The 15,388-nt window shown below is 38.2% G+C and overlaps 1 protein-coding gene across 7 annotated transcripts in view; it reads left to right on the top strand.

The window, feature by feature from the left end:
- The window catches only part of MYLK (myosin light chain kinase), a 218,379-nt gene that overhangs the window by 120,191 nt on the left and 82,800 nt on the right, over positions 1 to 15,388 (top strand). For all 7 annotated transcript variants that reach the window (XM_074873611.1, XM_074873610.1, XM_074873609.1 and 4 more), the window contains 3 exons: positions 11,206 to 11,343; positions 12,028 to 12,225; positions 13,431 to 13,677. In XM_074873611.1, the coding sequence (XP_074729712.1) occupies positions 11,206 to 11,343; positions 12,028 to 12,225; positions 13,431 to 13,677 (583 nt within the window). The remainder of the gene's footprint in view (positions 1 to 11,205; positions 11,344 to 12,027; positions 12,226 to 13,430; positions 13,678 to 15,388) is intronic.

Raw genomic sequence — 15,388 nt, 5'->3', positions numbered from 1 at the left:
ATTCTATAATGCTCTAAGTTTCAGCTGGAAAGTGGAAGACATCAAAATATATATAAAACCAGTTAAGTGAATATATGCTTGAGTAATTTTGAAAGCATGGGCATGATATTACCCCAAAGAATGTTTCCAAGAGCAGCTGATGTGGATTAGCTAATGGGAATTCAAACAGCTCAATTTATAAAACTCTCCAGAAATTACTGTTGTGCAGGCAGATTTGAGGTAGGCAAGCTGTAGGATGGGAGGAAGCCCTAATCAGAATTAATCACCGAAAACCGGTCCCAAAGCATCTGAGAGTTGGATGTAGTGTGGGTTTTTCTGGAGAAAAATGGACTTGGTTTCTGACACTAAGCATCATTTCTGTCTGCATTCATTTTCTGGCCTTTCTTCTGTTTTTCTCATGTAGTTATGAGTTCACCCAGCTTATGTTACTTCTATGAATTGACTTCCAACCTAGCTTCACTGACCTTCCTTTTCATGACTCCTGGATTAACTTGAATTTATCAAAACACAGTCCTGCTGAGCAAATATTGCTGAACAAATGTCAAAGAGCAAATGCATATTATGGTCACCTGTGTATACCATCAGTCATGATACATCAGATGGAGTAGCCACCAAAGGGAAATTCAGTCTGTAGAATGGTTATATAACAATTTAAAAACATGACATCACAGGTAAAATGGCTAACTAAGTGCTAGAAGTGACCTGTTTAACATCTAAACTTTTAATCTCTAGTGCCTCATACTTAGGCAGAGTGAGAGTCACAAATGGAAGAGTACCTGTAGGATTGATGTTTGCCTTTAAACTACAAATCTAAAGGTGAAATACATCTCTAAGCAAGTTGTTTCCCAATGTTAGAATTAAAATTATAGAGGTAGCAAGACAGACTCTAAGGATGTATCTGTGCCTACTTTTTAAACTTTTTTTTAAAAGATAATTAGTACTTCTGTTAGTGTGAGTTTTGTCCCTTTCTATTAATTTCTCTTGGGTTTGGAAGCAGACATGCTGACAGAATTTAGAAGCCTGTTGAGTACTTTGCATTACCAGCTGATGTAAAACATATACACAAACAAACATATATGTTTGGAGGAGAATTAGGACTGTAGGAAAGGAAGGTCCAGGTAAGGAAAAGAGGAGATGGGTTTGCCTAAGGGAAGCATCTGTCTTTGAGATAGGTGACTAAAGAAAAATCTGGACATTTCAAACACCTAAGCTGGTGTGTATAGAGCCAAGTAAGGATTGCAAGTTCAGTTTAGTCTTACAAATTTAACAGCATGTTGCTCAAGCATCTGAGTTGCAGCATAGAGTCCCTAGGTTAGTATGGCTAACCAAACTGAAAACAAAGCTGAAAAACACAAATACAGGGCCCCCCTGCTGAAATATAGTAGGTCCTGCCTTGTCCTTACTAGTCGTGCAAGTCTATGCTGTTCTTGTGCCCCAAAAGGCAAAAATGTCCACATAATAGAAGCAGCATAACAGAATTTATTGTATGTACTTTTGGAATAGAAAATATGTCTAACTAGACAGATATACCACTCTAACACCTGCTTTAGCACTTCTTCTTGAGATCCAATTTTGTCAAACAGCGATACCTCACTTTTAGAAGAAAAAGGTTTCTATTTTAGAGCCTGGAAAAATGAGCAATACAGAGATGTCGAAGCGCCTTAATACAGGTTACAGTGTGAGTCCTAATGAGCACGTCATTCCTTTGCAGTAGAGGAAAGGAACAGAGGGCAGGAACTTCACGTAACTCTATACTACTGGAGGTGTTTCCATGCAGCCTCATTTTAGTCAAGCCTTGACAGCCAGTCCACATACACAGACTTTGCCTTTTTTCTTTTCTTTTTCCAAGGTAATGTCTTAGTTTGACAGATTTTTAATATAAATTAATCAAGAAGAGACAGCTGACCACAAATGATGCCATACTAGAACTGCCTTATGTTTTCTGGACTTGAATGCCAAGCAAGTCTTGCTTTAGAGTTCCTTTCTGACACCAACTTTTGCCCAGAAATACAATGTTGCTGTATTTTTTTCTTTTTTTTTTCTTTTTTTTTTTCCTCTATGTTAATCTGACTTCAAATGTTTCCTTGCTCTCAAGCTTAGTAACTCTTCTGTTGCCCGTGTGGGTTTGCCAGAGGAGGGAGGGGCTGAAGGCGCTGTAACTTTATATCAGTGGCATCCTCGGGGACACTTGTGCTTTATGTTACTGCCTGTTCCTACTGTGCTTCCATTGCATTTCAGCTCATGCACAGCCCAGGTTTTTTTCTAATGGAAGCAGTATCTCTATACATCATGATACACTGTAATTAAGTTAAATTCTACCTGGGCAGACACACAAAAGATTGAGACATGTGAAGGTGAAATTCTCCCTCATCAGTTGCACATTTTCACTGCAGAGCTAACTTGACTTGATCTAGCATATATGAAACACCTTTTCTGCAGTTCTCCATGTCAGACTGGTATCTAATGCTGGGGAATTTGTTAGCAGTGGGCCAACTGAGCTGCCTTATAAATGCATTTGGTACGTATACATGCTCTCAGGCCTTCCATGAAGTTGCTGGCTGTGGCAGTGACAAAAGAGCAATTACTTGATGTAAGTAACTTGCAGACAGGGTTAGTCGTTAATAAGGCAGACAGTTCTGAAGGCAAAAGCAAATACCACTTCCGCTGCAGAAGCTTCCAGTGAGACTGTCACTGAGGTATTCAGTCTGCTGGCTGCAAAGTGATCTGCCCTGAACTCAGCTGGCTACTCTGTATCTCTGTCCCCTGAACTCTAAATTGAGATTTTTCCTGAGGAGGGGATGTAGAGAGGGAGGTGTTGATCTCTTCTCCCTGGGATCCAGTGATAGGATGAGTGGGAATGGTTCATAGCTGCACCAGAGAAGGTTTAGACTGGACATTTGGAAGCATTTCTTTACCAAGAAAGTGGTCAAACACTGGAATAGGCTTCCTGGAGAGGTGGTTGATGCCCCAAGCCTGTCAGTGTTTAAGAGGCATTTGGACAATGCCCTTAACAGCATGCTTTAACTTTTGGTCAGCCCTGAAGGGATCAGATGGCTGGCCTAGATGACCGTTGTAGGTCCCTTCCAACTGAAATAGTCTAGTCTAGTGTATTTTGACTGCTTCTCCCAAATCATGATTCTTACTGGTGTAGTCAGCCATTTGATAGTGGAATTTCTGGGGTAGCATCTCTTTCAAATTCTGTGGGTTGCAGAACAAACTGAATAGACAAAACAAAATGCTGATGACCTGGTGATATCCCATAAAGAGGGAAAGACTTGAGAAAGAAGGAGCGTACCTGGAGCTGCAGGATAGGGCTGGAAGACGAGCTTGCAGTAAAATAAATAGATTGCCAGACTGGAAAAAGTGGAACTCAGCCTCCTTTGTATATCCCTAACCACCCTGACTAGTATAGGCTTAGGGCATTGTCAGTCTTGGGTTAACAGTTTTTCCGTGTAATGCAAGGCACAACATCTAGACTATAACTTGGCCCAGCTCTTCAGTGAAAGCATCTCCCAAGGATATTTAAATCTCGCCTTCCATTTACAAAACCAGATTATAACTGCAGAAATAAATGATGGAAGGTAGATGTGTAAAGAACACTGCTAGGTCATTAAACATCTAGTTCTCATGACCTAAGTTTGCAAGATGGCATACCAACCTGAGATCTTTAATAAAGCAGAAATGTCCCTACATGTCTCAAGAACATAGAGGTCTCATATTTTTTATGCCAGTGTAAATCAAGTTTGGAATTCTTGGAAAACTTGCAGAAAATATTTTGACCATATCACTTCAGGCCTGAGACATAAAAATATATTACAGAAAGAAAGACAGATGAGTGTCCTAATACCAATTTTATGCCTTATAAAATCTGTTATTTTTTGAGTTGATAGCATTATTAATGTGAGATCTGGTAACAGCTGGATTTATTTACATGGAAAATATTTGGAGAGGTGAAAGTCTTTTCAAGATCAAGATCTGTGTGTGAACCTGAGTCTTGCTTTGAGAGATTTTAGTGGAATCTTCTGCTTCTCTCTCTGAGCTTGCTCACACAGCGAGCTTGTTAAGTTAAGCGTTCTCCCCAGCTCAGTTGACTTATTAGCCTCTGAGCCAAAATGATATTTAAACACCATAAATGGTAAATGTTGCTGAGGCAGTCCTTTCGCACAGCTCAGACTAGGCATTATTTGGCAGTTAACCACATGATTCTGGCAAACAGATTCTTCGAGTATAATTAAATCTCCTATAAGACTAAACACTGCAAGTTGTTTGCAGTGTTCTGAACGTAAGGCAGCAAACTGTCTATTCTTTACATGTCCTTGATGTATAACCAGTTGTAAGGCTGATCTTGTGCAGCTGAGTTATTGCATTGAAGGTGTGTATGTGCAGTGCTGACCCTACTTTAGCTGGGAACTGGACTAGACAATCTCTAGAGGTCCCTCCCAAACTCAATTATTGTGTGATTCTGTGCAGTGTTGAGCATGCTGAAGTCCTGATATTTCAACAGGAGATGTCAGCATTCTGCAACTCACATTAAAATGTCTTCAGTACATCTGGGTAGGCAAATGAACAAGAAAATTTACTAGAACAGATGACATCTATAAAATGTTAACTATTTTGACTCCAGACCAGGTAAAACCCAAGTTCAGTCTTTGGAAACCTTCAAGTTTGTATCCTGACCTAGATTTTCTTCACTCCTGTTTCAACAACAAATCTGGGAATGGAAATGCCACAGTGTAGTTATTGATTCTTTTTTTCCTTCTCTACAAGTGTGTAGATTTATCTATATCTTTTACCTTAGAAAGTAAATAGTTGGTTGCATACTTGCAGTTAAACTAGTACATGTGTATTGTACAATTGATTTACTGTTCAGTACAGCATGAATTTTCCGTTTTTTCTTTTACATATACACCTTCAACACAATAACTCACCCTTGCTTATCAATATAAAGAAGTTTACAGATGTGATCAAGCACCAAGTTCTGATCCAGGTCTAGGTTTTAAAAAATTCAAGTGTATTTTGGCTTAGGCCCACAGCTAACATTAAGACTCCTCTTGCGATAATTTCCAGTTTGAAGATATGTGGAGGTTTGAAGATATGTGGAGGTAAGGACTTTTTAAATCCTGGATTGAGAAAAGCCAAATAATAGGAAAGCATTTTTTATCACCTTGAATTTCTATTAATGCAGGTTAGTAGATAAAGGGATATTTGATATGGTCGCTGTAGGTAGATTAACTTACTATTGATTACACAAACACAGGAAAACAAAATAAGAGATTAATAGAAATAGTTGTGTATTGGAGGCAATATATCTCTTTCCCATTGCCATCCAAATATGCTGAGAATCTGTACAGAAACTGGAGGACTTTAAATTCTTTTTAATCTCTGTGGATTTAATGCACTAAGCGCCTTTTTTAAAATATAGATTTGGATGCCTATTAGAGTGTCTTTCTAATAAAAAAATGAACCCTTAGGGGTAAGGCAATGCTGTGGGAAAAGCCTATATTACTTTTTCTTTGTAGAAAACATGTGGGTATATAAGGTACCCTTTAAATGCTTTGGTTACTATTTCTGGTCTCCCAGGCTATGTTTCCCACTGAGCTGTGCATCTTATTACTTGCTGTTTCCCAACATTTGATGGGAAAGGCAAAAACCATAGGGACCCTATAAGTGGGATCCTTGTGGTGGACTTTTAAACTTATCACCCTGTGTAATGCCTTATCAAAAGCCTGTTGAAATGACAGAGAGACCACTGCTCACCAGAGAATGACCCAGCTGAGCTTATGTATTATGCCAGAGCACCGCTCCATGCAAAAATCATTAAACTTCTCTATCTCATAATTTTTTAAGAGCCTTTGAGAATTCAGTGCTCTGTAAGCAGCCTTTGAGAAAATTATAGTATTTTCTGTATTATCTTTCATGATTTGACCTGCGTGAAACCAACAGTTGTGGTTAAAAAATTTTGGCAGCTTTTATAAGCTACTGTAAAATAAGCTAGTTGCACAGTCTGAAAACAAGTTATTGAAATGTACCTGTGTTTTATCAAGCCCACCCTATGTAGTGCTTTCTGATGTTCCTCATGAATTGCTTTGACACGATCCACCTGGGGGGAGCTCACAGCAGCAGCAGAAGTTGGTTGCGGAAAGAAAAGTGAGGGAGATAATTAACTGCCTGGGGTAGAATTTTTTTAGTCACTATGACAGTATTGCTATGTATTAACTCTTAAATTCCTTCTTTCCATTAGTAGAGGGTAACCTGCTCCTACTTGAAAGTAATAAGAAGTAAGAGTGGTGAGGGAGATGTTAAATGGCTATGGGTGATTAGAGCGCATTAACATAATAGGAAGAGATCTTCTTTTTCACAACCAGTTGATTAAGCTTGAGGATGCATAGATATATAACAAAGTCATCCTCTTATGCTAATGTCAGACAAAATTTTCCTTAGGTTCCAGATTTCCTTTCTGGTGCCAGATGTGCCATATTTTTGTTGTCTGTAGTTTTGGCAGCAAAAATACCCTGCGGTGTTACAGAAGAGGTTTTTTCAGCCAGAGCACAGTGACTTGCAGTATCTGAGCTGGGAGCTGTACCTGTGCTTTCTTCTTTCTCTTCCTTCCCCCTGCTTTGGGCTCTGAAGCCAGCTGTCACTGAAGAGCATATGTACTTTGAATCACAGCAGAGTTCATGTGTTGAAAGAGGCTTTGGAGGAATGAGGGAAAGCAAGCCCTAATATTGGCTTTGCGTTGTGTGCAGCTTGGTTATTTGTGTCCTGTTTTTCTTATCTCCTTGCCCTCCATTTTCCTGGTGCAAGTCACAGATTTTGTTCCTGATGTATAAGACTAGCTAGCACCTAGCTGTGGCCAGAGAATGTGAACTTCTATGGATGTTACACTTTCTGAAGCTACCCTTTTGCAAATAGTGCCTGGTTTTTTGCATATAGTTTTCCTTGTACTACTTTCCTGGCAAAGTCATTAGCCAAGAGTTTTCAAAAGGAAGTAGAATCACACAGTATCTTTTCACCATAAATGGGAACAGGAGGTATTTGCTTAATCTTGAATGAGCCACATCCCTTCTTTTCCCAAGTACCCTCCAAAATCAAACTGATTGCTGTTTTTCCAAACAAGAGCTGTAAAGGCTAAAACTGAAGAAGCCCTTACATATATTAAAATAAGCTGTGAAAATGTACAGCGCTGCTATCTTATGGTAAAATTGTGAAATGTTAAAGCCTTGCACTGCTATCTCGTGGTAAAATTGTGAAATGTTAAAGCCTTCATCAGAGGAGCACTGAGTCGCCTAATGGTGCTATGTAATAAATAAACAACTAAAAGCATTTACAAGCTTCAGAAGAATTTGAAAATAGTTAACATTCAGTCTTTATAATTTGGCCTCTATGTGATTGTATCAGTGCCTTCTGAGAAAACGCAATGATTTTAGACAAAGACCAAATAAAAGTAAATAATGTATCTAAAACTGGCTGTGCTGTCTTGTGTGAAACATCTGCGAGAAACTAAAGTTTGTCAATAGGTCAGTTTAATATTTTTCTAAGTCTAGAAATCTACAATATCAAATTTTAAGTAAAGGAAGAAATGTTACATGACATGACCCCCTATGGTTTCTTAATGAACAAAGTGTTTATGGATTAGAACTTAAGTCTTTCTAGTTGTTGCTGCCAAGTCAAGAAACATGAGACAATTTTTGTGGTATTCTGCTTAAATTGTTGGTACAATATATACTACTGAACAACAGTAGCGTAAGATTAGAGATCCCCATTAAAAAAAATACTTTAAAAGTAGGGGAGAATGCTTGTGTTTTGAAGAAAGCCTGTTCAAGTTGCTATGGAGTCAGTCTTTTTAGCCATATATTTACTGTATCCTGGATGTCACACATTTGAAAAGGAATACTGGTTGCCTTAGCCATGCTAGCTTCCAATTTTTGAGCTCTTACATACAACAGATTTTGTATCTGTTGGTGAAGAAATACCTTCACTGCCCCCATGCTCCAAAGAACATCAGCAATAGAAAGGGAGAGGTTTTTAATCCTGCTTTGTAATAGGTATCTCAATAGGTATTGAGAAATCAAGTGATACTTCAGGGACTAAATCAAAGTGTATGTGCATTGATATATGATAGGTTTGCAAGGATAGGAGGAATGTCTTCAGAAAGGTTATGATATGTAAAGTTGCCTTTGTTTCTGTCCCTGGAGTAATCCTGAAGTTTTCAATATTTCAGGCTTAATAATCCATCTTAATGTACATTATTACATTCAATTTGCCCTAATAATTCTTGCATCTCTCTAGTATATTTTCTTGCACTGTTGAAGCTGTACCCTTGTAAGTTTATTACTAGTCATATACCATAGACTTCTGGTTTTTGATACTTAGTCATAGTTTTCTGTTTAAGCACAGAACTGGTCTTCATACAAGAGATCAGCATAAACCTATGCACTGCTCAAATTTAGTGTAAATGCTATTTTTAAGATTTGTGCGATGGTGAGGCAGGTTCTGACCCCCTTAATTTCAGTTTGCCAGCTTCACTTACAAATAGCAAGCACTGATCGATAACAATGCCAAGTTGTTCTTCATTCTTTAATCCTGCAGGTCACTCTTTTAGGGGTAGAGGCCTGCACCCCCAGTAAATCTCCTTAATGTCACTCATATCAGTAGGTCTCCTCACCAGCATAGGATACATCTGCCTGAGAACTTCAGAAACTGGCATCTAACTTCTTTGTAATCTTGTTGGATTCGTAATTTATACATGCAATTACTGTGAATTATTTGCTTGCTTCCTTTTAATGTTTATGCAGCTCTGTGCAAGAAGGTGGTTTTATTCCAGTACATGAAACTTCCATTTCTGCAGCACATATTTTGGATGAGTTAGCATTGCTGAAAAATTCCTTTTGGGAAATGATTCTGCTCTTTTCCTTCTGTAGTTGCTCACCCATTTCTTTTTAATAAGCTGAGGCTGTTATACTGTATTGTCTTCCTTGATTACAGAAATTCATTTATTTAGACTACATGGAACAGGCACTGTCAGTCTAATAAAGCAAAGAGCCAGTTGTGAGGGATGTGGAGCACTGCTTAATGCTGTTTGTACCAGGGCTCTGTTGGAGGCAGCTCGGTCTGTTGTGGGAGAATTGCTGTTAGAGCCACTACTAGCAAATTTGTTTCCTGGTCACTGTTAACTCTCTCGTGAGAGCTGTTTCAGCTCGTTTTTGTTATCTGTCCTTCTCTGAAGCCTTGAACTTCTCTGATCATACCCCAACTCTGTTTCTCTGTTGGCCTAGAACAACAATCTGCTTTTTTTCCTTTCCCTGCCCTCCTTTTATTGCATATCTGCCTTCTCGATTTGCAATGTTATGAATTATATCAATAAAAGGGATAACAGAAGCATTATCTTTTAGGTGTCCTTTTCTTTCTTTATTTTTTCTATGCCTCTTTCCTGTCTTATTACTTTCTTGTTTTTTCCTTTTCCTCCTTTCTTGTTCTTTTCCTCCTTTTTCCCATTACATGGAGTTCTGCTTTCCCTACCAGGTCTGTTACAGTTTGAGGGACAAAGGGATTTTCTGCAAGGCATTAGATTAGTGAAGGAGCATGTACTGATATCGCTTAGTGCAGCAGGTGTTTGAAGCTGTTTCACTGAGTAAACAGTACAAAACGGAAGAAGATGGTGAACCACAGCAGATTATTACTGTAGATGGGTTTGACCCAACTTCATGGCTATTTTCTATACAGCATTAGTCACTTACAAGCAGGTGCTATAGGAAGCCCTAAGACTGATCAATGTGGCCTGATGGTGAATCAGACATTTCAGAGTAGTGAGTCCGTAATACCGAGCTGAGTGGGTCTCAGTCAGGTCCCATATTTCCATTCTCACATGCATCAATGTCTCACTGCTCAGTGCCAAGAAAAGACCTACGACATAAGCCAGTGAGACAAAATTTTGGCTAGAAAAAGCTTTGCTAGAGAAGAGGAAAAACTTCCTCTCTAGGCTGCTTCCAAATTTACATTGAGCTCAAATAACCCTGGGACAAGCTTAACTTTTTGCTTCCAGGGGGTTCAGTGGACTTGCTCAGTGAGGTGCTTTCAGTTTTTCTGATCACCGTCCTTTTATGAATGGTAGGTTTTTTTTCCAGCCTGGCAATTTGTGTTGCTGTAATACTATTTTGGATGATCTTGATATACCTTTGAAAATTTTGAAGGTAGGAATAAACAAAATGAAGCTATTTTCATGTATGGACAGAAAGTAGGGTTGGCATTTTAAAGGCAAGACGTAAGAGATCTGAACTCAAGCTAAATAAAACAAAAAGTGTATCCAAGTGACCGATAAATATTTATGACTTCTTACATTTGGTCATAATCACTACATTGGCTTCAGAAGTGTCTTTGCTCAGGTTTTTAGAGCAGAAGTGTCCTTCCTGGTCTAGTGTACCTTATAGGTCACAGTTAAATGGTCTTGGTTCATAGCCTCTGAATCCAAGACAGAGGAGACCACTGTGGATACAGGAAATGACATATCTATCACAGATAGATTTTATTTTTAAGAGTGATTAATTTAACTCCAGCACTCATCATTTGATTTTACAGCCTCAAAATAAACCCCCAAAACCCGACAAACCCTAATCCAACAGTTTGTTCTGTGATACATATAACTTCAGGTTTGAATCTTTCCCATCACCAATCCGTTGGCCAGGAGAGGAGTATGGTGAACTCAAAACCATTTGATATTGACCATCTAACAATCTGAATGGTTTGTAGTTTCATAAAGAGTGGTGAATCCTATATTCCTGTGAGTTTACATTTTTAACACATCAATCACAAGAATAGTAACTTGTAACATATCTTAAGATTTTTATGTGAATTTAGCAGTGATTGAAGGCATTGAATTGTTGGTTACAAGTTATTGGGGGTTTTCTTGCATCTGAGCATGTGCACTTGGGGAAAATGAGTGTGAATTTCTGTGTGATACTCTATGATATCTGTTAACGATTACTTAAGAGGATCCCTGGAGGAAGGACAGTTCCATTCCCATTTCTTGCTTTCTGCTTGCACTACTCGCAAGGCAAAGCAGCTATATTGGGTGGTTTCGGTGATTTTTGCCTTCTGACAGCTGAAACAAGACCACTGACTCAAAATCAGTTTGAACCTAAGGTCCGTTAAAATTTGTTATGGAACTTCCAGTAAGAGATCCCTTTTGTTCTCTTCTCGACTTCACAGAAAAGAAGAGCAGCAAGAAGGCAGAAAGTGCACAGGCTGCCAAGTTAAACAAGACTTTTGCACCCATCTTCCTTAAAGGCCTGACTGACCTCAAAGTAATGGATGGAAGTCAAGTGATAATGACTGTGGAGGTATCAGGTGCGTAGCTATAGAACAGTATTATTTAAAAATGTTAAGTCCTGCTACAAAGTATGTGATTTTTTCCACTGTCCTTTTCTTTTAGCACGTCTTCACTTTTGGAAATAATATTTCAAGGAACCAATTTTTTAAAAGTAAAAGCTAAGTTTGTCTAATCTGATCTTCATGTTGGATGAACATTGTCCAGTGTTAATGTGTTCAGGCCCGTACAAGTGTTTCTTTATTGGAATAATAATAAGAAGAACAAGAAGAAGAAGGTTATTATTGGGTCCTGCTGTTGTACTAAAACTAAGTATTAGTGGACTTTTAATGGCTTCTGCTGTGAACCAAACAAGATTGAATTCCTGTCAGATAGAGTAACATTAGTGCGGCAGAAAAGAGCAGTGCTGGTATGAACTTTGGTAATAGAAATCCTTGATAACCACTTTCTGGGATCTAGAACTGATTCTCCCCCTCTATTGTATACATGCTTCCCTTATTCATTTGTATTTTAACTGTAGTAAGTTAGACTTAGAACTGTTCCACATTACACAGCATCAACAGAGTTAATGAAATTCCTGAATGTTTTGAAGATGAAATTGCAGAATCAGGTGGCAGAAAACAACCAACCTTGTTCATTTTCTTAATCAATATATGGTGGGTTTTAGTGTGTGTCTTTGATTTTTGTTGTTTCCTATTTTTCAGCAAACCCACCTCCTGAAATTATCTGGCTGCACAATGGGAAAGAAATCCAGGAGACAGAAGATTTCCACTTTGAGAAGAAAGGCAGTGAGTACAGTCTGTACATCCAGGAAGTATTTCCTGAAGACACAGGCAAATATACCTGTGAAGCCTGGAATGAATTAGGAGAAACTCAAACTCAGGCTACATTGACAGTACAAGGTATAAAGTTCTTCTCCACCTTAGGAAATGCTAAAAGAAAATAATTGTAATGTGCTGGAGGAGTGTCTATTTAAAGTACATGAGTGTTTATAACGTCTGTTGTGAAGGATGCTAGGAGTTCTCAGTCTCTGTGTCTGAATTAAAAAGGATATTGAGCAGAAGCAACTTTAAAAAAATCTTTTCACTCTGGAACATTATGTTACTATTTAAAAAATGCATTCCTGAGTCCTATTCCTAGGGGCAGTGCAAAACTTCTGCTAAATACAGCTTCATATTATAACTATAAGGCTTACTTAGATATGGACTTAATGTAAACCATTTAATGATGTTTTTCTTTCTAATTAAAGCCCTGAATATTTGGAAAATCTGTCTAGGAGCCAGGTATCCTGGCTTTAATATTAGCATTGTAGTGGTAGCAGGTGAGGAGCACGTGATTTCTGCAATTTGAGAACTAGCTGCAAAAAATTTGGCTTTGAATCTCCACATATGATATAAATCCCATGGTAAACACCAAAGTACCTACAAACTTCCTGTGATTGGGCATTCACTACCTTCATGACAGGGGACTTCACCTAATCTTACTGTATACCAACATTTTCCCATAGTCATTACTGAGAATTATTGGAAATCAATGGGAGACTTTTATTATTTTTAATGTAAAGGATCTTAACCCCAGGATTTCAGAGAGCTGTGCCTCCAGGGGTGGGTCTGTAGTCTGTTGTCACTATCTTCTCTGAATTCAGACCTTTCTCTATTCTCTAAGCTCCCTTGAGATCTAGCCTCAGGGTCAGTTTTCTACATTAATTGCAATTTTATGCAGTTGTTAATGGTGATTTATTACATGAGTTCTCAACTGCACAGCAGTCACAGTACTGTCACTTGCCCTTAAAGCTATTCCTACCCATATTCTCCAAGGACAAATCTTCAAGATTCCTTTTAGGGCAGCTTTAAAGTCCCTTTGTTTTGCTCTAAATAAAGGCCTGGATTGAGCCAGTAAAGTGACAAGTAAATGTTTAATTTTAGTACCAACACAAGTTCATTTCAAAATTAAAACCTGACTTATTTTCAGATTAAAAATTTATACCCTGCATGTTCAAAATAACTTTGCTTGTCTGTGATTTGCTTTCCCTGAGATTAGTTAGCTATTAGTTACATTCAAGCTCGGCATTTTCTCCTGATTTGTAAACTGTATTTGTATACTACAGAACCTCAGGATGGTATTCAGCCCTGGTTCATTAGCAAGCCAAGATCAGTGACGGCAGCTCCTGGGCAAAATGTCCTTATATCCTGTGCCATTGCTGGAGATCCTTTCCCCACTGTTCACTGGTTTAAAGATGGGCAAGAAATAATGCCAGGAACAGCATGTGAAATCCTGCAAAATGAAGACATCTTCACACTAATCTTGAGGAATGTGCAGTCTCGTCATGCAGGGCAATATGAAATTCAGCTCAGGTATGTTTGCCATGAAAAGAGCTTGTTCCCTCAGAACGATTAGTTATATTTACCCTCAAGTTGAAATTCCCACCTGAAAAAGACAAGAGTTCCCTCCTAATCGCACAAAACAGTAGGGTACTAAAGGAACAAAATATTTCTGAGGGATGAAAAGAACTAGTAAAACTCAAAGAGGAAAGAGGAAATACAAGAGTCAATAAGAAGGACAAAGCCTTATAGAGTTTCCTTTTGGGATCCTGAAAAACAAAGCTTTGTGGCAGCAGTATGGGCAACAATTTGGGTTTCTAGCAAGGGAAACCACAGTCAGTGTCTTGATTTTGGAGCTATTGGTTATCATGTTTGTCATCTCTCTGGATATTTGTAAGGATGGCTGCTTTCCATGGGAACAACCTGGCCAGGAAGGGTCATTCCACAAGATTATGACCAATACCTTTAAGGGGAGAAAGTGTTTCCTGGCCATGTTTGAAATGCCTGAATTTTATATGGAAGTTTTAGTCTCCTTTTTCTGATGTATCTTTGAAATGAGGCACCCTGATGCTTTGAACTTCTTGTCATTCCTACAAGGAATTTGGAAGAGCTGTTTTGAATTTATATTGTTTTCTGGTAAAATAACTGTCCTTTCAATGAAGAATTAGATTTTCTGGTTCTTTACCTTGTAGAAAGTGCCACAGCATTTTCCACCTCCAAGGGCGAAGATTAGGTGTAATTACATATCCCCTATGTGGTTATAGAAAATTTAGTGCACAACTTTAAGACAATATTATCATTCTCTGCTATTTACTGTGCATAGATGTATTGCCTTACTTGGCTAATATTTGTGACATTCTTTATTAAAATTTATTTAACCATCATGGTCATGTGAATCCATTACACTGGAAGAAAATTATCTGCTCTGCTCCGCATAATAGCTTTTTAGTCCAAACAGACTAGTCCAGTAGGCACTTTAGACAGATACGACCCAATATTACAAAGTGTTAGCATTGCAGTTCTGCACTGCTTGCACTTGCCTGGTTTATGGTGGTTTTTGTCTTTTTTCATGCTATAAACAAGTTAATTTTGTTTCATATACTTCAGTCTAGTACAAAATTTTAAAACTGAATTGTCCTGTACCTGCTTGTGAATAAATTACTCTTGTCTTCTGAACTCAAGGAGGAGGGCATTTCTTAATAAATTTAATCTATTTAGTCTCTGAACAATGAGTTTAATTTTTTATAGTTATAGTTTATTTTCCAACCAGTGTTGCCCGAATGATGGACATATCACTTTGTAGATGCCTAGCTCTAAGGTATCCTTCCATAGACTCTCACATGCAGCCACAAACTAGCCTCAGTATATTTTAATATTTAAAGTCAGATGAGGTGCTCACTTTTCACCAGTAAAGGGTGATTTGGAAAATTATAGCTGTTGTATATCAAGATTTCCTATAATGAAGTTTTTCTACATTTAATTTCATGTCTTTTTACAAACATTTATGTCAGTAGAGCCATATGTGCCATGACCTTTTTGCAAATAAGCTCTTCAGTAGATTTAGACCCTTTTTACTCTGAAGTAAACTGTGAACTGACTCATTTCAGAACAATTGGCTTGTTCACAATCAGCTCAGGTCATCTAGGGCATTCATAATGTTGATTTGTGCAGGTCATTTCTACATACATCCTTGTATCTAAGAAAAGTCTCTTTGGGGATCAGTGGCATTTCTAACACTCAGTAC

Source organism: Strix uralensis, chromosome 6 (genome assembly GCF_047716275.1).
Source record: "Strix uralensis isolate ZFMK-TIS-50842 chromosome 6, bStrUra1, whole genome shotgun sequence".
NCBI lineage: Eukaryota > Metazoa > Chordata > Aves > Strigiformes > Strigidae > Strix > Strix uralensis.
This window is presented reverse-complemented; position numbering and strand designations above follow the sequence as displayed.